Source organism: Ptychodera flava, assembly GCF_041260155.1.
Source record: "Ptychodera flava strain L36383 chromosome 23 unlocalized genomic scaffold, AS_Pfla_20210202 Scaffold_23__1_contigs__length_28996876_pilon, whole genome shotgun sequence".
NCBI classification, from domain to species: domain Eukaryota; kingdom Metazoa; phylum Hemichordata; class Enteropneusta; family Ptychoderidae; genus Ptychodera; species Ptychodera flava.
In genome coordinates, this window is record NW_027248277.1 from 1,435,254 (window position 1) to 1,462,321 (window position 27,068).

Sequence of the window (27,068 nt, forward strand, 5' to 3'; positions counted from 1 at the left end):
AGCTTGTCGGCACCAGCAGCACTCTGCAGTTCATCAGAATAGAAAGTGCCGAGTATTTCCTCTCCATTCAGATCTTTTATTTTGTAAACTGGCTGAGTACCCAGTCCAGCTGCGTACAGCACTTTTGAAACTATGACAATCTCTTCTGTCCAATTTGGTAAATATCCTTTCCTGAAAGTGGTCTTGTATTTTGTAATTCCGACCCATTCTCCTGGCTTGAATTCAGGGTTAGTTCCCATGGCTGCCAACTCAGGGTAAAGTGTATAAAATGCCTGCCAATCGTTGTCCTCTGTTACATCGACGGGTTTCATTTTGATACTTCCGTGAACGGTGTTATTGTAATTCTCGAGAAGTTGTGGTAGAATGGAGAGCCATTCACGTGTCTGTCTGTATGTAAAGTATTTCCACATCATCGTCTTTAACGTACGATTAAAACGTTCCACGACGCTAGCTTTTTTGTCACTGTAGGTGTGAAACCAGTGAATTCCCGACTCCTCCAACCATTTCTGCATTTTTCGGTTAGTAAATTCCCGCCCCTCATCTGTCTGAAGTTTGTCAGGTTGCCTCCCGGATTTCTTAATTATGTCTTGTAGCGCCTTCAGAGTATCATCAGCCGTTTTTGACTGTATCGGCCTGGCCCATGCATATTTGCTGAGCACATCGATTACTGTTAGCATGTATCGAATGTTTTTATTCTCTTTTGCGAATGGTGAAGGGAATTCCACGAGATCCGCTTGCCAAAACTCGTCTATCGATGTTACAAAAATAGGGAGGCCCATGGAGGATTAGCTGACATGTGATAAAGTGCCATTTTTGATGTGGTATGATAGAAAATGGAAAGGGTTTGGAGACATTTTTGTGATATTTTTATGAATGTATTAACCCATTGAATGCAAAAATTAAAAACAGTGAGTGTCGCTTGTTTGGAAATATGAAAATTTTGTCACCAAACATCGCATTTTGTTTAATTCTGCAAATATCTCAGAGTTTGTGCAGAATGACAAATGACAACATTAAGGCCACAATAGTTTTGAAAGTTACCAGTCACGGTGAGTATTGTGCATAGAAATTGAGACAAATATAGTAAGTTATTTGAAATCAAAGAAAAAAAATTGACTTGAGCAATTATTATTTTTAATTTTTGGGCCCAAAATTTGGATTTTGTTCAATTTGGCATGATTGTTCTGTACTTAAGGTGAAATTTTTCTTTAAAAAAGTGACTTTTTTATTTATGGAGATAAAAGGGTGAAATTTTCAGGTAAGGTAGGTATTGGTGTAGAAACCAAAAGTTGAGTACAAAAACGAAGCTAAACCCGAAAATATGCAAATCATATGCAAATTACTATTTCCGGTCATAGGTCAATTCCCAAAATTGGAGGGGCCATATCTTCACAGTGACTCATATTTTTGAAACAATTTTTTTTTTATTGAAAACTATAATTACAACTTTACGTAAATCATGATTTTTGATCCTCTATCTGGTTACCAAGGCGGAAAAAATGATACAGAATACATGAATTTTACATGTCATGAGCACTGCTTGTAGGTCAAAGGTCACCGACAAGTAAGAAATTCAGTGTTTAAATTTTGGTTGATCCAGTGAGAAAATTTCAACAGTAACTTGCTAAATGAGTTCAAGGTTTGTATATGTAGTTAATGAGGTGATAAAAAATGTGATACCAGGGGCAATTTCAGAAATAATATTGAATTTAAAACAGTTTGTAAAGGTCGCTGTTATTGGCGTGATAAATAGCAAGTGGGTCAATCGAAGCACACTTTGTCGATGCAATTTGCAGTAACATGGTTTGCTAAACGTTGCACATTATTAAGTCCCTGTAAATATTCAACAAGTTATTTGTTTCCTCCACTTGCAGTATGCAAAAACTGTGAAAGTGGCAAATTTTCATCTTATTTGAGTTTTGACAGGGGCATGTTCTCCTGTACAAGTTCATAGAGCGGAAGGTCATCATCACGGACAGGTGACTGTTTATTTCATTGTCCTGTCTGAGTCCAGCCAGTGGCAGGTCATCATCACTGTCAGCTAGTGTAATTTCCTGTCTGAGTCAAGCCAGTGACAGGTCATCATCACTGTCGGCTGTATTTTCCTGTCAGTGTAAAACCAGTGCAGTGGCAGGTCATCCCCACTGTTTATTTCAGTGTCCTGTCTGAGTCCGGCCAGTGACAGGTCATCATCACTGCCAGCTGTATTTCCCTGTCTGAGTCCAGCCAGTGGAAGGTCATCATCAGTGCCATCACTGTTAGAGTCATTGTGATGGGTATCTTCTTCATCAGATAAGCTTTCAACACCAACAACGTTCAATCGTTCACTTGTGAGTTTCAGCTCAAGGAACTCTTGATTTGACAGCTCCCTGTATGCACCTGATGAACAGGTTTCACAATGACTGGAGAAAGAAAAACAGAAACAAGTATGAATAAAAAGCAATGAGAAAGAAAAAAATACTTATCGATCTATTAAACCACACGAAAAATAAAGGCAAACCAAGACAGGTTACTCAAATTAAAAGTAATATCTTCCACAAAAATAACCAAACAAACAAACAAACATATATATATATATATATATATATATATATATATATATATATATATATATATATATATATATATATATATATATATATATATATATATATATATATATATATAATATATATATATATATATATATGACTGTCTATATTTCACAAACGTATGTATTTCACACAGGAGCTAAACATAATGCATATAAATGCTTGTTTACAAGCATGCAGTTTTGCAAAATATAAGTTACATTACAAAGCAGGTTTTTATCAGCACAGCTGTATTGTTACCGTAGATAAACGTGCATTACATCTACAACTATATCCAAAGCAACATGTGAATAAAGCAACACCATGAAAACACCCGGGGTAAAAACAAACTACAACTATATTCACAGCAACATATTAATAAACCATCACCATAAAAACATCCGGGCAAAAAACAAACTTACTTTGATGACAATAAAGTTGTTGAAATTCTGGGAAGGGAATGAGAGACCTGAAAGATATGATGAGCAGAATGAATGATTAGGGCTGACATCATGAAACCTTGAGCTTTGACAGAATCAACACTCGGGGAAAAACTTACTGTGGCGACAATACCATCGTTGATATTGGGTAGAAAATGAGAGACCTGAAAACTTTGAACACAATGATTTGTAAATGTTAAGATTATAATACACAGTCAATAAAACATCGGGGAAAATCAACTTACTGTGATAAAAATAAAGTTACTAACATTATAGATAGGGAATGAGAGACCTGAAAACATGTTTTCAGATCTGTGAATGATAAAAGGTAAGATTTTACAAAACGTAGTCCGATCTTATGTTTGATCGAACAGGCGTTCGGCGAGAACCCGGAAGTACATATGCTAACGCCGTAGTTTTAAACAATGACACTCAGATCGCCCAAATTTGATCGAATTATGATGAGCAATTTCGAAATTATACATTTGAGAAATCAAACAATGCGAATATCTTTCAAATTAACCTAAAAAGACGACATGTACGACAACTTACGTGAACGGATCGAATCCTCGCCGCATTAGAGTGAAGCTCGGCACAGGCCGCCATGACACCTCCGCTGAGAGCGAACCCACAACTGCACCGTCGACAGATTTGTTGATGCGAGCGTACATTGTTGGTCTAATCATCGTGAAAATTGGCACATATGTTGTGAAATACTAAAGTATTCGAACTATTGATACTGATTTGACGATTTCGATAGAATAAGCGAGCAGTTTACACTGAAAAATGTACGTATTTCAGCGAACGCTGACAAAGGGGAAAATCACGGCAGCTAACTGCAGTACCTTTCAAGGCAATCTTGAGGATATTCTTGTTTCAAAACGAAACCCCTGATTCGTCAAAATCGTTCACTTCGCGCTGCGCGAAGGGGCAGAAATCACCAATAAAAAGTGCCGTTTTAAAAAAATTTCTAAGTTCGCCGATGGTGGCGCTTTACGCACCATGATCATAATGAGTGGCTAACACACGTACGGTTACGCAATATTTAGCATTTTTGAACTAAAAAAAAACACACTTCGACTCATCACACACAATTCAAAATTCATATCATACAAGGGAAGGAACTATATTAGAAGAAAATATTCAAAAAAATACTTTAAATGAAATAACTTATGAGTTTCGAAGCTTTGAAAATCAAGAAAAGTGTAATTATGGCTGTTTTTCTACCATGGGCCTCCCTAACAAAAATGCGCCTCCCGCCCGTAACCCCGCGAGTACGAGGTACCGGTTTATGAAGATTATAAGTTAGCTGAGTTTTTAACCAGTCCTGTACCTCTTTCTTAGTACCTTTTAGTCCCCTCGCATGTGCTGCATCATATATTTTTGTACACCTCCAAAACCAGTTTTTGGGTTGTAATATAATTCTCTTAGAGTTCCTTCGGTGTTCCTATCGTTAGAGCCTTCAGGTTCCATGATTAGCTATATTATACGAAAAATTGTATGTCGTACGGATGCCATAAATGAAATACTAATTTACTGAATGGTATACTTTTCAATTGTCTGACTAGGTCCGTGGGTTCCCGTTCTGACACCTCCATTCCATATTCTTTTATAATAGTCTTGTTGTCTGTCTTGCTCGGTGTGTAAAATAGTGCTAACATCTGTATGTTTCCCTGAATGGTTTACTAATACTAGTATATTGTTGAGTCAGAACCCAGACAGATAATCCGTCGTGTCTTGCGCTGAAACCAAGTTTGACTAAAAGGTCACTGCGCTTCTTCATATCTTTGGACGAGGCGCAGTCGTCGAGGATTATTGAAGTGTTCGTGCCGGCCCATTCCTTATGTACGAAGGCTAGTGTACCATCCACAGCATCGAGTCCGACCAGCAACAACACGTTGTCATCGGTGAAAATGAATCTTTTATTATACATTTTATTGTTCATGAATGTCGGACAAATGAAACTATATATTCAAATTTCCTTAAGTACGGACCAGTGAGGAGATCCATTACATATTTTGTTTTGCCAGAATTTGTCGGTCCAGTTACAATCATGTTGAATGGCACGGTTGCATACATCGGATCTATATACTGTACATAAATGTAATGAACATGGCCAAAGATAACAAACCTATTTTGCCGTATTCGTGAATAGGATCTGCGCCGCAGACTGTCACGGCTGCTGCCTTCCGTTCCGGAACGAGCGCAATATAGAGAAAATTACATTACCGACGAAGCATCCAGGGAGAGTGGAAGCCGGCAAGAGATTAGCAGAATGGAACAGGCAAAACAAGGAGAAAAAACGAAAAGCAATGACTAATGATAGCTCCGCGATAGCGACTGAGGCTAAACTGTATAAGCCTGCCGCCTACGACGAAACAACAGTGTGATGGCTGGTATAATAAATGTTATCTTGTTTTAGGAATTATAGGAGTTTCATTGACTGCATTAGGGTTATATTGGGGGGCGTGCTCGACATATTTGTCCTCTTAAGCGACCAAATTCGCCTACGCGTGAGCCACTTCAGAAAGCGATGAAAACAGAGCCCGGAACGGTAGCGGCTCCCTCCGGAATGGAATCAAATCCCGGTCCCTCTACATTGTATGTGATGGATTAAATCTGTAGGGACCTTCGGAAAGATTCCGTAATTATTTTATTTTTCTATTTTATATACTTGTCAGCAATCATGGATACTAAAACAGTTGTAAACACAATGTACGATGGTATTGTAATCGCTGGACTTACGATGGGATATCTAATGATCTCCAGCAAATTTCTGAAAATGGATATTGGCGATCCAAGTCGACCAAATTTGACTCGGTGGGTAAAATTAGGTGGTGCGACTGCTGCCGCGGTTGCGACCAAAGATCTCCTTGAACAGAAAAATATTATTCCTGCAGAACCTTATACTTTGTAATGTATATACAACGCGGAGATGATCATTTGGATTGTAAGCAAAACAGGCGAACCGGTTACTGTTAATTTTAACCCTAGCATTGACATGACACAGTTTACTAAAATAAGACTGCTAGAGTGTGGACTATATAATTCATGGCATAACATAACATCGACGAATAATGTACTAAAATACCAAGAAGGTGACCAACCGAAGAAGACCAAATCAATACGTCCAGGTAACTACAATATCGATACACTCAACAAAGCAATCGGGTTGAAGCAAAAAATTAATTTGTAAAACATCTTCCGACAAACCGCGTACTTCTAACTTTAGCTAAAGATGTTAAAGTATTTTTTAATGCTACAGGTAACTTCGCTAACCTCGTCGGCTTTTCAGATAGAGGAGATGACAACCCCGTGATAAAAAGTACTATGAGTCCAGGTCGAGCAGATTTCTTAACAGTCACTAAATACATAGTTCATTCAGATGTTGTTACTGGAAATTATGTTTCATTTGGCTCTGGCGAATACATACAGGGGAAAGTATCGGACTGTTTACAAATACTTACCTGTCCAGGATACAAAAGAAATAAGTGAAAGGTCGCCTATGATTTTAAAAACGGGGGCTCAATTTCATGCCATTGAGAAAAGGCTCAGACTATATGAGTTCAATGCGTATTTGGATAACAGATCAGGATGGAAACATAGTCAATTTCAATAACTGGCCAACTAGCTTTTGTATTGAATTATTGTAGCTAACGCAGCATAAACCATCCCACGACCAATCCTCCAGCAATATAAATCATTTCGTATTTCTTTTGCTCAGGACTGGGCTGATAATAATCTGAGAATTGCGCTAACGCTTGCACTGGCCCTGACGCAGAGTTGGCTTGAGCCACCGCTGCTTCTTCTTCCAAGATTTCTGCATCTGTATCTCTTAATTCAGCTGCAGAATGCGCGTCCTTGCTTGATTTTTTCTCTTTCCCAATCAGCTTGGAGTAGTTTTTTCTTACCAGACGGCACTATCATGTTCAAATTTTTCTAATGCTTTATCATGTCTAATTTTCTCTTCAATAAGAGCCTCACCATTCCCGGAAAGCTTTTGTCCGATAATATTTCCTCCTGTGAATGCCGTTGCATTTAATACAGCACCGAGAACTGACATTCCTATTGCTGAAGCCATGGTTGTATATTATTACAAGGTATTATTTTAATTTTCACTGTATATAGGATAATTATGTCTGGCCCAAGTAACTACGGTCTAGGTACAATTCATGGACAAAATCTTGAGCTTGAAGATTTAAGTGATGTTAAAGTTAACAATAATACTAAGATAGCAGGTAATCATAATAAGGATTACGTCCTTCGATACAAGGACCGTAAAAAACTTTTTGTTTTATCGGCAGCAACAGCGCAGAAACACGAACACGCAGTAGAATTTTCCGAACTGAAAGACGTCGATGAGTCCATAATTGACGCTACAAAGGCTGCAAATGATCCTACTCCTTTTGCTCTGACATGGGATGGGGATAGTCAGAAATTCATGCCTTATAATGTACCACGTAACATCTTAGATATATTGGATAGTGAAATTGCAGGAGGTGTTGCTGAACTGCCAGGAACTCCAAATGTGATTTATTTTGATAGCAATGTTAACAAGTACAAGTTGCTTGATTTTCGCCGTTGGCTTGAGCCTGTTAACCCATACATTACACTACTCGGTATACCGGTTCACCTTAAAATTAGTCCTCTTAATACAATAATGAAGATAGATAATACACTGTGAAGGTGGATAAATAATGGGGAGAATTATTGTTCATATACAGCTAGCAGGGTTCCAATAAGTTTATTTGGGACGCCACTTTAAAAAAACTGGGCCTGAAGAGTTAGGAGGAGGAGACAGCTGAATTAAATTTACAGACGGCCAGTCAACAGATGACTGATAATATGAAAATACTTCAACATGGTACAGTTTTTATCAAATGCATAAAATTAGCTACGGCAGACGAATTTGACGATTTAGTCGGAAATATCGCTATAAAAACAGATTCAAGAACGGGTTGCAATATTATCATAACCATTGATAAAGATAGAAAGGATTTAGATATTGTTGCTCGTAGTAGTCCTCCGGAAGAAAGTAACAACATTTCATTTGTTAAAAAAAATACAAATTACACTTTAGATATCAGTACTATTTATCTAAAACGTCTCATTTTATTTGAAGTAATGGTCTGCCATCATATTTAAAGTTCAGAGGAAATTAATAAAATTTTATCTATAGGGTGAACAAGTTAACTCACGAAACGATTCTGTAGAAACTGTAGAAACTGCGACCTCAGTCATGCCGTAGGAAAAAAAAATCATATCTTCACATACTTACATCAGCGTTCCAAGGAGATAGCTACTTACGTTAGTGTGTGCTTCCGTCGACTGATTAACAACCCAGGGTAAAATCTCTTTATATAGACTAGTTTGATGGTGCACACCGAATTTCCCATGGAATTCCCCGTACATGTCTATACATGTTGTGTGTTTATAAATAGGTCAGACAGCTGTGCATGTATAAACATGTCAGTGCGGATACAAAAGGATTAGGGGAATTCCCCACTGAGTTCGGTCAATGCATTATCTGCTGTCGCGGTGACCTGTATATGAACTCGCGTACGTCATTTTAGCTACATGGAGGGGTTTCCCATGTAGCTAAAATGGGGGGAAAACAAAATTCATCACAAAAAACAACTAATTCTTACTACTAACAATGTTGGGAAAAATCAGAAACCTGAAATCTATGACCGTCGACGCTTAAATATTCTCGTTGAGAGAAATTGAAGCTCCTTGTCTGTGATGAAATCAACTAGGCTACCGTCCGACCGATCGAGGAGAGAAAATGTAGAAAAGTTAAAAAGTCAATAGAAACAGCCATGTGGAGAGACAGCTCAGAAAAAAAAAAATTAAAATAAATCTGAACGGCCTGAAGGAGAACAGCAACCGTACGTTACAAAATTTTTGATGACATAGATTAAGTTCCTGACTGCATTTTCCTACCCTAGGACTTTAAAAAGCTATGTCCATTCTTTTAGCTCACTCATATTATGTTCTGCTGTCGTTGAGTTGCGTGTTTGAAGAATGATAATGGTGGAAAGTGCATAACAGTTACAATACAGCGAAAATATATAAAAGTCAGCATGGACCCTGTTTGTGCAGCGCAACAACCTAAACGCAGCGGCTGACGTCTTTACAGACAGAATACTTAGACGATGTATCAAATACCATGCAATCGTTTTTATTGGAAAGGCGGTACCAGCACCTTAACAAACAAAAGACTGAATAAAAAGTTGATGATTTTATCTATCCAGTTCTCGGAAACTGAAGCGAGGGCTGTCTGTCTTTTGGGGAAAATACTATGACTTACGCTTCACATGGACGCGGAAGGGAAAAACACACTAACATTTTAAAACGAGAACAGGCAAGAAAGTGCAAGCAAATTCGTAAGCCTGGTAATACCGCGGGTAATACAAGGAAGTCTAAGTCGTGTTCCTTGCCATGCAAGATGTTTTGTTGATACGATGTGCACATGATGGAGGTTCTTTTGGAATACAGTAGGGGACTGGACATAAATTACAGTGGGGTGGGCTGGTGTTTTTCGAAACACCGCTGCATCAAAAATAGTGACCCTTCAAAAGTTTAGGCACAAAATTAATGACCCTCCCCCTTATCTGTGCATTAAATTAAGTGACCCTCCCCTGTTTCTCAATACCCCCCCCCCCAACAAACCCGCAATGCGTTCAAGACCTCCTTCTGACTTGCTATACTTTTGAAGTCCCCTCCCAAAAGGAAGGCAAAATGTGGCTGATATAATGCTTTGTCCAACAAATATCAAATCATATGTGTGTGATAATTCATGTAAATGTACTTTGCTTGAAGTGGCAGGTAAAAAGTGCATGCATGTACAAAAAATGTAATTTTTAGATTTCATCAATAATGTTGATTCACTATGCATGGCAGCCTATGATGAAACTATGAATATTTTTTTCCCAATACAAAACTATAGGTAAATCTGTGCATTTATGTACACCTAATTATTAGTATTAATGTTCATGATTAGACTAGAGTGGTTTCAAGTCAATGGTTGTGCAAAAAATTTGATTTTGGAATTTCACTGAAATGTCCATTCACTATGCATGGCAGCCTATGATGAAACTATGAATATTTTTTTTTCCAATACAAAACTAGGTAAATCTGTGCATTTATGTACACCCAATTATTAGTATTAATGTTCATGACTAGACTACAGTGGTTTCAAGTCCATGGTTGTGCAAGAAATTTGATTTTGGAATTTCACTGAAATGTCCATTCACTATGCATGGCAGCCTATGATGAAACTATGGATATTTTTTTTCCAATATAAAAGTAGCTAAATCTGTGCATTTATGTACACCTAATTATTAGTATTAATGTTCATGATTAGACTAGAGTGGTTTCATGTCTATGGTTGTGCAAGAAATTTGATTTTTGAATTTCACCGAATGTTGATTCATTGTAGGCTATGAGGAAACTACAAATAACTCATAGGTTATCTGATCCTATATTTTTATTCAAAAGTTGTTCGACCTGAACCTTCCAGGTGTTATTGATGACATTTTGCACTATTCTGAATAGTTTGTTTTCTGTCAATGTCCTCAAAAAATGAAAAATATACATACAGCTTCATGAACATTTGACACGACTTTACCCAATGTATTGTCAATGGGAGAATGATATCAAATAAGTGATCTCCCAAATTGTTATTGAAAGCGTCATTATAGGGGACAGTGTATATGTACAATAGAGGAGTTGGATAAGTAGAAATCATGACAACTTAAATCAATGTGGCTGCTTGGATCATCAATACATTGTTTATTATACCCTTAAACTTGCGCCCGAAGGGCGTGCCGAAAATGGAAATCACAGAAAATGAAAGTGCCAGGAGGTATTTTTTCTTTTTTCAGTATTCCATATTCTTTAATACGTGCACATGCAATTTCAGCTTTGATGCATAAAAAAGGTGACCCTCCCCATAGGCTTGCACAAACCTTTTATGACCCTTCAAAATGCTTGCGCCAAAAATGGCGACCCACCCCCTAAAAACACCAGCCCACCCCCTGTAATTTGTGTCCAGTCCCTAGGTGAGAACTTCATTGATATGGATAGTTGCTGATGTATTATCGGGGAAGCCGGGCAAACGAGTCGGTCACAGCATGGATGTAAAAATTAGACTATTTTTTACATCAATGGTCACAGTCGATGACGGTGTGCTAAGTTTACGATACATGCTATAGATGTACGGTGACGATGAATTCATGGTGGCATCAAATAATACGGATAGTGTACATTACTGGCATTCATGATGACATCAATTTATACTGAGCTGCCTGCAGCGGTGTTCGTTCGGTTGATGCTTGCCAGAGCCTCGGTAAAAGGAGAAAAATATTCTCCTTTTCTGTGGCTGAAGAAGCTACCACCTCGATTATCAAGGAGGTTTCTGTAGAGGGACCGTGGTGCAAGATGCGAGAGGCAGGAAACGTGATACCTCACCCTTCAGCTCTTTCTGTGCAGAATTTTCAGAAGTTTTGTTTATGTTCTCAAACTCATCGTTATCAACGTTTTTGTGACAAAAAGGATAAAAATTGAATCCTTGTTTTGATTTTGTAGGATTGATTAAAACCAGTCTTGTAGCGTGCTCATATAGAATGTACGAACTTTTACATTATATAACATCAAACGCATCATGGGAAATATGTTTACTTCTGGACTGGAAATAAACAGGTTTGAGGTCAAAAGGTTCTACTTCCGACTTCCGCTCTTACGGATGACATCGGACCATGACGACTCAAAAATGTGGGTTGGTTTTCTGGCTCCAGATGGCCATTTTAGACGACGTACTTTGGCATTAAACAGTTTATCGGTATGGCGATGCTTTTGATAGTCGTTAAATTTCGATTGACTTCTATATCTGCTCAGATTTGCGTTTTTTTGTGACACTGGGTCTGAGATCTTCAACCCTTTCCTTATTTCACTACGTGTGGGACGGCTGTGGTGTTGACTTATTAAGCTAATCCGCTGATATGCGCAGTCATTCAAACATTCAGGGACCACCCAGATGAGTCCTTGAAACTTTTAGGGACCATCCAGATGTGACCCTAAATCTTGAAGGACTATCCTGGTGTGACCTTGAAACTTTCAGGGACCACCCAGATGAGTCCTTTAAACTTTCAGGGACCACACAGATGAGTCCTTGAAACTTTCAGGGACCACCCGGATGAGTCCTTGAAACTTTCAGGGACCACCCAGATGTGACCCTAAATCTTTCAAGGACTATCCTGGTGTGACCTTGAAACTTTCAGGGACCACCCGGATGAGACCCTGAATCTTTCAAGACTATCCTGATGTGACCTTCGCTCATCAGCTTGTGCATTCACAAGCATTACTTGGTAAAGCTGACAGGCAGAGGAATCACTGGAAAGATTTGGTCCAACTTCCTGCACATAAACGTCAATATTCAGCACCTCGAAGTTAAGATTATGTAATGGCTTAACCCGGCGTCCTCATGGCTCCGATGTGTGACTGGTCGGCCGGCGCCGAAACACGTCTTTGCGTATTAATCACGCGACGAGATCTACAAGGCATGTTCTCCCTGGCATAAATGTGATGAACTGGGCAGTGGCTGAACCTTCAGTCGATTTAAACGAGCGTCTTGACGATTAATGGCAATGTACTCGCTTGTTGAAGTATGCTGTCGCGAGCCGACGCGACGCTGGTCTTAACAGTAAACAATTTGCATGATGGCATATTCCATTTTAATCTACAGGGACACCTAGGGCGCATCGCGCGATTGTGTAAGGTCCCGGGTAAGGTACATGTTGCTCTTTTATGCTGTAAAGTTTTCCCACCGTTTAAAATACTGTGGTTGTATGTTACAGTCTTCATGATTAATTTGGAGATGTAGTCAATGATGCTTTTCTCGTTAAGCGAGACACCGAATTGTACACCAAATAATATGGTCCTTGCTAATTAACATAATGAAGGTCATGGGTCACATTGTTGTGAGACTCTGCATTGTTTCAAGTCGATTGTGTAAAACGACGCGCAATCGAATGAATTTTGTCCACTGCACTAATTCCTTCGTCGGGAAAGGTTACCGATTCTGAATGTAGGACGTCCATTACCCCAATTATTTAATGACAGGACTACATGGAAAGCAACGGAATACTGGATATCGCCGATGAATTTGATGTATGTTACCAAGGTCCTTTGTGGAGTGACAGTGCTGTTCCCGATCTCGACAATGATGTCAGCAACTGAGATCGTAGCGTGAACATGACTAAGTCTATGAGTCCTTGAATCTTTCAGGGACCAATTGAGGTGTCCCTGAATCTTTCGAGGACTATCCTAATGTGACCGTGAAACTTTCAAAGACCGCCAAGACGAGTCCTTGAAGCATTCAGGGACCACCCTGATATGTCCCTGGATCTTTTAGAGACCACTCTGATGTGACCTTGAAACTTTCAAGGACCACCCGGATGAGTCCTTGAAACATTCAGGGACCACCCGGATGAGTCCTTGAAACTTTCAGGGACCAACCTGAGGTGTCCCTGAATCTTTCAAGGACTATCCTAATGTGACCTTGAAACTTTATGGGACCACCCTGATGTGTCCCTCAATCTTTTTAAGGGACCACTTAGATATGACCCCTAAACATTGTTTGAAATAGTAAAGAACCAATCAGATATGATCCCAAAACCTTCAAATGCATCAAGGTCCTCTAAACAATACAGTAATCATCAAGTTTTGACCTTTAATCTTGACATTTTCAAGAATGTGCATCAATGAGATGAAATATCCTTAAAAAATTGTCAAAAAGGATAAATTTACAAGTTTTGAATAGCAGATGACTTTAAATACTAAAATTTTCTTTATACTACTTAACATTTAGTTCGATGATTACAGTTTTGATATTTTCACTAGAAAAACTGATAATTACTAAATGCTTTGAGTAAACCCTCTCTTGGAGAGCATATTCTGTGGCTTTTACTGTTCATCTTATAATCACAAAATAGTTCCAATTGTGTTAATCTCAAACTAAACATCCTCTAACAGCGAGTCCGTTACATCGGACTTACCGGGTCTCGAACTCACCATCCTCTGATAGTGGGACTTTAACCTTAATCATTTCCCCACGGTGTCCCCATGACCATGCTGGTCACTTTATCCTTTCAAAACTCTTAAAGGCAATATAGACGCAGGAGACCCTTTTAACATGGCGTTGAATATTTTCTCCACGACTATAGATTCGAATTTATCGTTGATAACAAGAGTTCCGTTTACTCACATGAGTCGACGCACACCAGCCAATATCACACGCTCCGACCAGTAGAAATGTACAGAAGTCAAATACCTTTAGCGAACTGCACCCGTTTATTCCGGAACGCTGATCCCAAACACTTAAACTGGATGTAACATCAACACTGTAAGCTCTTACATATCTCCTAAATTTCGTGAAGTCGGTAACTCCATCAAAACTCTGTAGACTTCTATAAACTCCGTAAAAACTGATAAACTCACAAGGCTGCGACCAAAAGTCCGCAGTGGTCGACGCCATGCTTCTAGCCTCAATGTCAATAAAACTAGCCCCATATGGCCGATGGGGGCGCAAACTCAAACACGGGTAAATTTGGTTGAGGCGTCCTTACACCAGCCCTCAAAATTGTCCATAAAACAAATGGCAATTTTCTCCTAACGACAGTCCTTTGATGCCTCACATAAATTAAACGCTGAAATTACATAACAAGTTCAAAAAACACAAAAATTCAAAAATTTCAAACACGATCTTTGAAAATCTTGATCTCACTTCATATCGACCATGCCCAGACCTCGTCTTGGTCAAACCATGCTGCCAAGCATGGCACACATCCCTCTGAAAACTCCATCCATCATCATGGACTGGCTTCAGGCAATCACATATACTGTCCACTAACTGAGATCTTCATATCACACAGGAAAACTCAACTGGTAAGTTCACTCATCCAGGCACTGGTAGCATATAAATAAGTGTTAACACTGTGATAGTTCTAATCTGCTTCCAATAACACGCAAAGTTTGTCATATGGTCTTTCTAAAACACTGTTCTTTGTCTTCACCATTACTCTTCTTACCAAACCTTTCCCATCTGGCATAATTTTGATGACTCTACCTAATGGCCATACATTTCTTGCTGTATTCTCATCCTTGACTAAGACTACATCTCCAACTTCCAAGTTCCTCTTCACCTTGAACCACTTCTGTCTTTCCTGCAGGGAAGGTAAATATTCCTTTATCCAACGCTTCCAAAACAAGTCGGACAGGTATTGTACTTGCTTCCATCTGTGAACTGCATACATGTCATTCCTTTCAAATGGACCAGGTGAAAGCGCTGCTCCTTTCATATTTAACAACATGCTGGGAGTCAATGCGTCTAGATCCTTTACGTCATCCGAAGACTTTGTGATTGGACGGCAGTTAATAGTGTGCTCTACTTCACATAAAAATGTCCGTAGACTCTCATCTGTAAGCTGCTGCTGTTTCACTAAAGACAGTAGTAGCTGTCGCACAGTACGAATCTGCCTTTCCCACACTCCGCCAAAGTGTGAACCATAAGGCGGATTAAATTTCCACTCTATGTTATCTTGCAACAAGTTGTCTTGGATCTTCTGTTGATTCCACTTGTCAATTTCCTCCTGTAGTATTCGTCTTGCACCTACAAAATTAGTGCCGTTGTCAGATCTTATCATCTTTACTGGCCCTCTCCTTGCGATAAATCTTCTCAGAGCATTTATGAAGGAGTCTGTACTCAGAGAATCTGCAACTTCAATGTGAACTGCCCTGACTGCAAGACATGTAAATATGACGCCATATCTCTTCACTGATGATCTCTTAATCTTCACTTCAATTGGACCAAAGTAATCAACTCCAACATTTGTAAATGGTGGTTGATGTGGCTGTACTCGGTCAGCTGGCAAATCAGCCATCTTCTGTTCTCCTAGTTTGGCCCGCTGGCGTCTGCAGATCACACATTTGCTCACTATACTTCTTGCCGCAGAATTAGCATTCAGAATCCAATAACGTTCACGCAGTTTGGATAAAATGTAGTGCCTTCCAAAATGCTGATTCTTCTCATTATTTCACCCAATATCAACTCTGATACATGTGACTTCTTTGGCAAAATCACTGGATGTTTTGACTCCTCAGACAACATAGACAGGGCAAGTCGTCCGCCAACGCGTAACAAACCATCCTTTCCCAAAACTGGATCCAATCTGTAAATGTGGCTTCCTCGGGGAATCCCAATTTTGCTGCCGTCATTTCCCTTTTGTGCCTTCAAGATCTCTATTTCTCTGGAAAATGTGCTTTGTTGGACATATCTAATGATGGCATGCTCCGCCTGTTCCAGATCTTTCACTGTCAATCCTGGTGGCTTATCTTGATCGCAGTCTGTTTCACGCTTCGAACATCTTGAAAGCTCCTTGATGAATCTTTGAATCCATGCCACTGATCTTCTCAGTCGATACCAACTGGAATAATGTTCTATTAGACCTTGAATGAAGTCTTGTGATTCACTAGCCTCTACGGTGAGTGCCTTGGCGTTTTTCTTTACCTCTGGATCACCTGGGTCAAGTTGACCATCGATGTTACCATCCCTTGACCACTTACTCTGTGCTGTCCATAGAAAGTCTGGACCCTGCAGCCAACGTTTGTTGTCAAGAAATGCATCAATAGTTTGACCTCGTGAACACTCATCTGCTGGGTTGTCTTTGCTGTTTATGTATGCCCAACTTGATGGTTCTGATCCTTCACGAATCACTGCTATTCGATTTGCCACGAAAGTATGAAATCTTGTGGTTTCATTGTTTATATACCGCAACACTGTTTTGCTGTCGGTCCAGAAGAACGATCCGCTGACTTCTAGATGCAACTCCTTTCTGAGTAACCTATCCATGCGCACAGCTACCGTAGCTGCCGTCAACTCTATGCGAGGAATTGTTATCTGCTTCAACGGCGCCACTCTAGCCTTGGCCATCAGAAAGGCACAGTGAATGTTGTCGTTCTTGTCAATCATCCTAATGTATGACACAGCTCCGTACCCAGACTCGCTTCCATCGGAGAAGTGATGTAACTGTATGGAATCTGTATCACCATATTCCTCAGGCTTAATACACCTAGGGACCATGAAGTGCTCTTCTAACAATGGTAGATATCTCATCCAATCTTCCCATCGTTTACGTTGTTTACTGGGTATCTCATCGTCCCAGTCCAATTTTGCTTTGCAAAGCTCTTGGAGTATTATCTTCGGTGGTAAGAGGGCGGGAGCTGCCATGCCTAAAGGGTCGTAGACTGAACTCACAACTCCCAAAATACCTCGCCTGGTTACTGGTTTATCTTTGACTCTGTTCTTAAAACCAAGGACGTCTGCTTGCACGTTCCACTGCATGCCCAAGGCTTGTTCTGAGGGCAAACTGTCTCTCTGTAAATCCAAACGTTTCACTTCTTTGGCTCGCTCCTCTTCTGGTATTGTCTCCAAAACAGAACAATCATTGCTGATCCACTTTGTCAGTCTGAATCCGCCTTTGTTGCATGTGTCTATCAGCCTTTTGGCCAAAACCTGTCCTTCTGTCTTGTTTGGAACTGCCTTTAACATGTCATCGACATAAAAGTTGTTATCGATGGTGTCCTTTACGTTAGGGTCACAAGATTTGTCTGCACATTTTCTCAAGGCATAGTTGGCGCAGCTTGGTGATGACGTGGCCCCAAAAATGTGAACTTTCATCCGATATTCTGCTGGAGGTTCATTCACGTTGCCATTTGGCCACCAGAGGAAACGCTGGTAATCTTGATCTTCTTTCGGCACTCTGACCTGTGAAAACATTGCCTCAATATCAGACATCAGTGCTATTCGATCCTGCCGAAATCTCACCAATACTCCAAGCAAGGAGTTTGTCAAATCAGGACCTTGTAACAACTCTTTGTTCAGTGAAGTTCCTCTATACTCAGCACTACAATCAAAGACGACTCTTATTTTACGCTTCTGAGGGTGGTAAACTCCGTGATGAGGAAGATACCACTTCTTTCCATCATGGCCCTGTAACGCAGACTGTGGCACCCTCTCAGCATAGCCCTTTTCCACTATACCTTCAATAAATGCCGCATACTCGCGATAATATGCTTCATCTCTTTTAAACCGTTTCTTCAACTGGTTCAATCTGTATTCTGCAACCGTTCTGTTGTCTGGCAACATAACATTGTCCTTTCGAAATGGTAATGGTACCTGGTAATGTCCATCATGGTACTCTGTTTCTGTATCCATCATTTTCATGAATCTTTGGTCCTCTATTGAGTCTTCAGGTTTATCATCGATAGTGCGCTCACTGAACTCTCTGTTGAAATAATCCATCAGCTGCTGGTCAACTGCTGGTCCTACCTGTATTCTGTTCACAACAGCCTGGTTTATATCGTCGTCTGCCATGCCAGCCCTCATAAGAGATCCATTTACAACCCAGCCTAGGCGAGTGCGAACAGCAAATGGTCCCTGTCCTTGACTATTAATCACTTCCCATGGTTCGAAGGCATCTGGCACGTTGTTCCCTATCAACAGACCAATTTCTGCATCAATACTTGGCAGATGTACCCTTTGTAGATATGGGTAACTCTTAATGTCAGCCTGGGTTAAGATGTCATCCGTTGACACAGGAATTTTGCTCTGAGTATATGCTGGCGGAAGCCTAATCAAGTTACTTTCCTCCAGGTCAGTGACCTCAAGGCCTTTGATGATATGGCTATCAACCGTTTTGTTCCCTGTAATGGTATGCAGATTTACTTTAGTCTTCTTTCCACCAACATTCAGCTGTTGTCTGACTTTGTCTGTACAAAATACAGTGTCACTTCCGTTGTCCAAAAATGCATATGTCTGAACACTTAGTCCTGTGGCTTTACATCTCAATTTGACTGGTATTACCACTGGTTTATAAGTATGCTGTTTTGGCTTTATGGTTTGGCATGTAGCATCAACCATCCTTACTGTTGTCGTTACTGCCTGCTCATTTTCAGCACTACTGTCAGGATAATGCAATACGGTGGGATGTTTCCTTCCACATGTCTCACATGTCAACTTGTTTGTGCAATCCTTAACAAGGTGTTTTGCATATCTGAGACAGCCATAGCACAGGCCCTTGGATCTCAACAGCTGTTTCTTGTCCTTGTAGGATTTTTCAGCAAAGATCTTGCAATTCTGTATTTTATGATCAGTATCCATGCAGCATGAACACTTAACATTATCGCTGGTCTTCGGTTCTGTCAGCAGTTTTGTTTCTGTACTTACAGCCAATGTAGTACGTTTCTTGACATTTCCCTTCTTGGCAGACTTTGCAACCACCTTGTCATTTGTTGAAGTATTGGTCAGGTCACCAAACAGCTCTTGAGTTGCTATCTTGGCTTCCCTGTTCACAAATTCTACCAAGTCCTTGAAACATACTGCTCTGCTCTGTAGTATATCAAATGTCTTTGTACGCCATCGTTCCCGCAGCTTATATGGCAACTTGTAAACCAACATCTGCAGGTTCCTGTTGTGGTCCAGCTCTCTCAGATGTGGCTCTCCTTTCATGGCATTGTCACATTTTGTCAAGAACAAAGCGTACTCCTTGAGAGCAGATTTGTCTTCAGATTTCACTTCAGGCCAGGCTTCAGCTTGTTTAGTGTAAGCTTTTGCCATCACATATGGATTCCCATACTCATCCTCTAACAATTTTCTTGCATGTTCATAGCCTTCCTTTGGGTTCATGTGTATACAGCTGCTTATACAATCTCTTTCGGTCTGCCTTCTGTAAACTGTTCAAGATAATACAGACGGTCGTCTGGTGCCTCAGTGTTCACTTCTATACCATGTCGAAATGCACGAATAAAAGCCTTATACTTCAGAGGATCACCATTGAAAGACTCTATCTTCTGTGGTGGGAGTGCTGCGCGTTTATTGTGCTCTATCAATAGTTTTGTTACAGCAGAGATGTTATGATCACTGTTGAAAGCACTGTCATAATAGTTTACGCTCGATGTTGGTTCAGGATTCTGTTCAACTGCCCCACTATCATTAATCTGCAGATTTGCATCACTTCTGTGCATACCGGTATTTTCATTGTAGCCACTTGCTCCTTGCAAGGTATTGTTGACTGGACTTGCACTGGTTTCGTCAACACCAGCCTTACTGTCACATGTATGGTAGCTGCCCACATTAGAACCACTTGCATAGCTTCTTGGCTCCACACGTACATCACCTTTCATTTGCATTTGAATAGGCGTCTTGAATAATTCTGGTAAGCCCAAGTCCCCAAGACTTTCTTCATCATGGTTTTCAAAGTGACGATAAACTTCTATCTTGGCATTCTGTTCAGCGATTTCTGTTTTTATTTTAAGTAATTCCTTCTGTTTCCTTATTTCATGTTGTTCCTTTTCTTGCTTTATCTTTATTTGTGTTTCACGTTCCTCAAGTTCTTGCTTTTCTTGTAATGCTGCCATACGTGCCATAAGCTCAGCTCGTTTTGCTGCAGCAGCTATCATTGAAGCATTGCTCCGTGTGCTTGAAGCTCGCGAAGATGTTACACTTGACCTCGATGACCTTCTAACATTTACCTGAGAAATACTATCTTCAGGTTTCACAGTTTCTGCCAACAATTTCTCATGAAGACCATTTTCCATGAGCCATGCATTCATTTTCTGCATAAATTCATCATAAGCAGTCACACGAGGCAATAACCAGCTGTTATAATCTGTTTGACTTTCATCCTGATTGAGTACACGACGGTATTGCTGATCAACATGTTCAACATTTTCATATGCTGTTCTGAGCTCTTCTAATTTGGTCTTTACTAATACTCCATTTACTTTGTCTTTTGATAATTCTGTTATCTGATTAATCAGACCTGTTACTCTGCCGTACACACCCGATCTGGTAGCCTTTAATCTATTTCGTTCGTCTTCTTTAAATCTTTCAGTCTTAACAGAGACACGTTTTTCATCGACGGTGTTTGCCGCGAACAGCTGTTTACCTTCTGATGCTATCGCTCCTTCCATTTTCGCATTAGTATTCAATGTTGTAGACATTGCCGAGCTCTCATTTGTGAACTGTGACATCAGAAAGTACCCCAGAATACAGAAATACACAACGTGTCTGCCACGCATGAGAACAAAAGCGATAATTCTCAGTAAAATCCGAAACGGAAACTGCCTTATATTCCAGTATGTTCCTCGAACATGCGCACACGCATGTATTTTGTCGTCTTTGACACCACGTGCTTTCCGTTCAACTTTCAATGCCTTCAAGCTACCAGAACTTTGAATACTGTCCGATCACTGTTCTGCCCAATAAAAGTAACAGTTTTTACCATATAGACGTAGGAGACCCTTTTAACATGGCGTTGACTATTTCCTCCACGACTATAGATTCGAATTTATCGTTGATAACAAGAGTTCCGTTAACTCACATGAGTCGACGCACACCAGCCAACATCACACGCTCCGACCAGTAGAAATGTACAGAAGTCAAATACCTTTAGCGAACTGCACCCGTTTATTCCGGAACGCTGATCCCAAACACTTTAAAACTGGATGTAACATCAACACTGTAAGCTCTTACATATCTCCTAAATTTCGTGAAGTCGGTAACTCCATCAAAACTCTGTAGACTTCTATAAACTCCGTAAAAACTGATAAACTCACAAGGCTGCGACCAAAAAGTCCGCAGTGGTCGACGCCATGCTTCTAGCCTCAATGTCAATAAAACTAGCCCCATATGGCCGATGGGGGCGCAAACTCAAACACGGGTAAATTTGGTTGAGGCGTCCTTACAGGCAATATATAAGACATCTTTTTAAATGATTTATCCCGTCAAACCATTATGACGTGATAAGTAATAGGTCCTCGCTACGAGTGTTGTTCGGTATCTACTTTGTCATAATTACTCTATATAGACACCTCCCTTCTATTTGTCACGATAATCCGAACTTTCTCAAGCCTCCAGTCTTCAGTATTTTACCATAGCAACGACACACAACTCATGCAGTCGTGCATTTTGTTGAAACGCAGTGGACAGTACATCCATGATGTTTGTACAACACCCAAATATTTAGGCCAAATCCGCGAAACCACATAATTTAGGGAAGACACTGCCCCGAAACAACACGTGCAAGAATGTTTCGAAGATGATCCTTGCACTCATTGATCATGGAAATGTTCTTTTTTTAAGGAGAGAGAGAGAGAGAGAGAGAGAGAGAGAGACTGACAAACAGAGAACAAGACTAGGATAGATTCTGCTATAGGTGACCGAAACGGTAACACATACATACATGACGGATGCGAATGCAACGATAGTTTCAAGGTAAACAAATATTTGAGAAGAAGGGTACCTATAAACTAAACAGTTCTTGCGTCGTTCATTGTCACTTTTCGATAAACAAGTACACACCATGTTAAGGTTAACGTTAAACTAATTTATCAAATCCCATGGACTTGTCGAGTCAAAGAACTCTGTAGATTAACATATCTTCCGTTCTCTCATGGAAGATTCATTCACAGCGGCGTTTGCCGACAACGATATTTCCCAAAGTGAATGTAAACATATCATAAAAATAACGACGAGTCTTACGAATTCATCAATAAACTTATAAATGTTAAAACAATATTTTACGATTTCATCTGTAATTACGAGAAGTCAATTTAATAGAAAACTACTTTTTATTTTGAGATTGTCCCTTGAAGACTTTGATTTTAGTATTTTTGACTAGACGGTTCATGGCGTTCGTTTTCCTAGACTCAATGCTTCAAAGTGTTCAAATACTGCATTGACATGCCTTTGGTATATGGTTAGACAGACAAAGCTACTTGTGTCTGTGAAATCAAATCGATCATTTCAAAATGACATTCCAAGTTGTTCATTTTATTACTTCAGGGATGGACCACGTTCTTGCCGGGAAGTGACTTACAATAGCACTTTATATGCGATTGTTTTAAAAGCAATCGTCGTTAAATAATGGTTTGGTAGTTTTCAGTCAAGAATACAAAAGTTTTACACACTTCACCACTGTGACACCCACATAACCACCTGTCATAGTGGTCCTCAGTTTATTTTAGCCTTACTATTTCCGAAATGCATTTTAAAAGATATTGATGGAAATCTTTGACCGTGAATGCCATGTACTATACTCAAGGAACATGCCTTCATTTGTGCCTCTTTCCTTATATACTACGTACAGCTGCTCACCCCACCCCACCCCCCTCGAGACGTGGTTGGTGTCCTCCAAATTATGCCTCTGTTTGTTCATAAGAGTTGATCTTCTTTCTGACTTCAGCTGCATCCAAATTATACTCATTCACTGTACATATCTGCATCTTCGCTAGGCAATTAATGCTAAGTTTGACAGGAATCTTTCATCAGAAAATTTTGGATTTGGCCTGTAATGTGGACTGTACCCGGCCGACTTTTAGATTCAGTGCTTGCCAGACGATACCCATACCCTGATATGAAATATTTCCATCCCATTGTCTGTCTGTATAGTTTTACTTCTCAATATATCCATTTAAATCTATTGCACAGCATGTAACAAGGATTAAGTTCGAGATTCAAAATGCGTGACACATGTAGTATTCCCTGCAACTACAAAGATCTGTAATTGGATAAAATTATCCAAAAACACATGAAAAGCGTTATTTTTCATTTCAAATGGGATATGTCATTAGAGACAGTAGATAAGTTTGTAGTTCGTCATGCACGATATTCGTTTTCCTCTCTGAAAACATTTTCCTAGCTATGACTCCCAGAATTATACTAATTACTCATTAAATGTTTACTAGCTCTTCATCTAACTGTCAATGAGTATTGTTCACCTTAATGCACCTAATATCAGTACATTAATATTTCACTGAGGTCGTCTTCCGTTATTGCGCGTTGTGCACTGACCATGACCTGTCATGACCTGCCATATGTGTAATGTCAATGCTATTGTTTGGCATCGTGCACTGACCATCACCTGTCATGTGTGTACTGTCAAACAAAGACTAAGACACTGAAAATTTCATAATGCTTAGTACTCGATATGCGAATTTTTCAACAAAATTGTTACATCATACAATGCCATGCTGATGAATAGCGAACTTCTTGCGGATGATGTTTATTTATATATGTGATACGCCACTTTGGTTTGCTGTCAACCAGTCACGGTAGAAAGCGCTGTTTCATTTCCAAATTTAAAAATACATTTCAGGTAAAAATATCGTCGCTCACTGCCAAATACTGCCCATTCTACGTTACTGTATTCTAGTACCGTACAGTAATACACTTGTAGCCGACTGAAAGTAAATACTTATACTGCCAACCGATAAAGCGGACTTTGAATTCACACTCTGAATCTTGACCAAACTGATCTACAGAGGGCGCTATATAGCGAGATCTTAATATATTGCAGCTGTGCAATGAATAAAATTCACTTTCCACAGAGACGCTTATCAAACTTTTTGTGCTTATTTTTATTTTTCAGGAAAGCACGCCCCTTATCCATCCTATTCTCATAAGTAAATTCACCTTGATCCTGAAATTCCAAAATACACAGAGCCCTGCCATGCAGAGCTAGGCTGTCGTGGGAGGCCGTATAACGCCGGTAACACACAGCCCTGCCATGCAGAGCTAGGACTTGGGCAGACAGTCCATGTAGCCGATAATAATGATAATAATATTTTGTTGCTTGCTTGTAAATATAGGATTTACATCACATTTGTGGCAATAAAAGTGTGACACAAAAATAACTTCAAATAATGACATGCTAATTAGATGTATGTGTACAGAGTTACTAGTTGGCCTCGCCGGAGTTCCAGTATATCTGTGTCAAGTATCAACCAAAGTAACACCATTACACAGTAGGATCGGGATTGTTGTTACACCTACATTCCTACCTTCACTACATAGATTAACCAGGCATCTGTACGAAGTTGCTTACTTACTAAGTTATGAATTTAGATGGATTGGTTGAGGGCGTCCTACACATTCCAATATGTGCGTCGGGGGACTTATATAGTTACGGAGTTACAATAAAGGAACTGTGCGGAGAACTTGCGTACTTACATAGTTACAGAGAGAGACTGGGGAACTATGCGGGGGGGGGGGGGGCGCCGTCACTTACATGGACTATCTACTCTTCTGAACTGAACAAAACATGGGGCTACTGTGTAAGCGTAGCAATACTCACATTTACAGTGTGAAAAACTACTTCTAACGAGTCAACAGCAATTTCCAAGAGCAACTAAGTGTTCGTCTTCCACTGTTACCGTTAATAAACACTGATGATCGGCGAGTACATATCGATGTAGCGTGCGTATACAAGGAGGCTGCCATCTTGGAATGTTTTGTTAACATTCAGTCTTCCAACCGACTTCGGTTCTCGATTCGGAAGTATCCTGTGCATGGAACCCAGGCCCTGGGGCCATGGGGTCTATGATTTAACACTTGTCAGCACAGGCTTTTCAGTAGCAGACCGTCAAACCGTCACTGATGCATCAGTGGCGGTTGGACGGTCTGTTTGCATTGAGTTGAAAGCCTGTGCTTTTCGGTAGCGCCTATCGACACGATCATCGTGTCTATAGACCAAAAATGCTTACCGACACGATGATCGTGTGGATAACGTGTTTTTCTTACCTATCCACAAGATGGTCGTGTCAATAAGCGTGTCCTTTTTACTTATTGACACGATGATCGTGTCTATAAGAAGCATTTTCCGCTTATTTGCACGATGATCGTGCAAATAAACAGAAAAATCTTACAATCGACACGACCATGAGCCATTTTTTACGATCATCAAACAAAGCAAAAACTCGTAATGTTAATGCCTCATCGATCAAGCAAATTTACTTTTAATATGTATCGGCGCACTTGTCTTCCTTTTAGCCAAAGGCATGATACTTTGTAATTTTTAAAGTTCTGAATCTCCGTCAAAGATCAGGGGAGATTGTCAAATGCAATGAATGTAGCGAGAAAAGAGAAAAATGGGAAGGAAGAGTGGAAGAGAAGAGAAGAGTGTGAATCTGCAATTTTGTTTGTTATGCTTTTTAATTCATTTTTGGGACAGTTGAGTCTCGAAAATGTGGGATATTGAGATCACGAACACGATTTCATTGGTTGCTTGCTATGAAACTGCGATGGATTTTAGCAAGCGATGTTAACAATTCAATTGTCATTTGAACACGTGGGCTAAGTTTAAATGTGGAGAATACACTTTTTGTCACACGTGGAAACTTTATTTCCATACGAAACCGTACATTTGAGACAATTTGATAAAGCAAAATGGTGACATAAGTGTACAAAGTGCATTAAATCGCAAGTTATCATGATCGTGTAGATAAGCTGCCTTTTCTTGCTTACCGACACGATCATCGTGTCGATAGCCACAACGGTGCTTGTCAGTGTCCTTCAAATCACGATAAATCCCTGTTAGTCGTCGGATTACATTAGCGTTTTCCTGTATTCGTGCATAGTAGTAAAATTCAATGCAACATTTCATTAACATTATATGATACCAAGTTATGATTCTCCAATTTGTACAAATCTTTTTATAACAAACAAATCTTGTCAGAATATATTACCCGTTTCTAATCAACAAACTTCGTTAATATATGTATGAAGCGATCGCCGCGATCGATTTCTGTCAAACAGAAGTAGTAAGTACTATTTGAATGCTGAGGGCGTCCTGAGATACTCGCAACCAAATTATAGGCCAGTCCTCGAAGCTCTTCTATGCATCACTGTTCTTTTCATTAAATGATTGTTGCTCAAAGTCAAAGCTGTAGGTTTTTTAAAATCGAAGTTTAATGTAGAGAAGGAAACTTGTCCGTTTAAGAAGTGTTTGAGAGATAAATACTTTCCGTTTGACGGATTTATCTGGTGAAAAATATACAAGCTTGTATTTTATTACAATTACAGAACTGATAGCTCCTTGCACACCAGTACGTAATGTACATTTATGCAATATATGTGAGCATATTTCTCCACAAGTACACTGTACAGAGCATTTTATGCAACTGTTGGATACACATACAATTTGTTTCATACATGGTTGTT

General features: G+C 39.8%; 3 protein-coding genes across 3 annotated transcripts; all 3 read right to left on the reverse strand.

Annotated features, from left to right (window-relative positions):
* Window positions 1-1,480: 1,480 nt before the first annotated feature.
* Window positions 1,481-3,851, reverse strand: LOC139123610 (uncharacterized). Its single transcript, XM_070689778.1, has 3 exons — window positions 3,563-3,851; window positions 2,993-3,039; window positions 1,481-2,402 (listed from the first exon to the last, which is right to left on the reverse strand). Exons 1-3 carry the CDS (start codon window positions 3,614-3,616, stop codon window positions 2,042-2,044), a joined length of 462 nt encoding a protein of 153 aa, XP_070545879.1. The 5' UTR covers window positions 3,617-3,851; the 3' UTR covers window positions 1,481-2,041.
* An 11,164-nt stretch (window positions 3,852-15,015) lies between these two features.
* Window positions 15,016-15,951, reverse strand: LOC139124308 (uncharacterized). Its single transcript, XM_070690448.1, has one exon. The coding sequence runs from the start codon at window positions 15,949-15,951 to the stop codon at window positions 15,016-15,018; it is 936 nt and encodes a 311-aa protein (XP_070546549.1).
* An 80-nt stretch (window positions 15,952-16,031) lies between these two features.
* LOC139124309 (uncharacterized) lies at window positions 16,032-19,754 on the reverse strand. The gene has a single exon (XM_070690449.1). The coding sequence runs from the start codon at window positions 19,752-19,754 to the stop codon at window positions 16,032-16,034; it is 3,723 nt and encodes a 1,240-aa protein (XP_070546550.1).
* Window positions 19,755-27,068: the final 7,314 nt, after the last annotated feature.

Coding starts and splice junctions, on each gene's coding strand:
- LOC139123610 (XM_070689778.1), bottom strand. CDS start 3,616: ATGGCGGCCTGTGCCGAGCTTCACTCTAATGCGGCGAGGATTCGATCC. Junction 3,040..3,562: donor CGAGGATTCGATCCGTTCAC/GTAAGTTGTCGT, acceptor CATATCTTTCAG/GTCTCTCATTCCCTTCCCAG. Junction 2,403..2,992: donor ACAACTTTATTGTCATCAAA/GTAAGTTTGTTT, acceptor TTCTTTCTCCAG/TCATTGTGAAACCTGTTCAT.
- LOC139124308 (XM_070690448.1), bottom strand. CDS start 15,951: ATGGCTGATTTGCCAGCTGACCGAGTACAGCCACATCAACCACCATTT.
- LOC139124309 (XM_070690449.1), bottom strand. CDS start 19,754: ATGAACCCAAAGGAAGGCTATGAACATGCAAGAAAATTGTTAGAGGAT.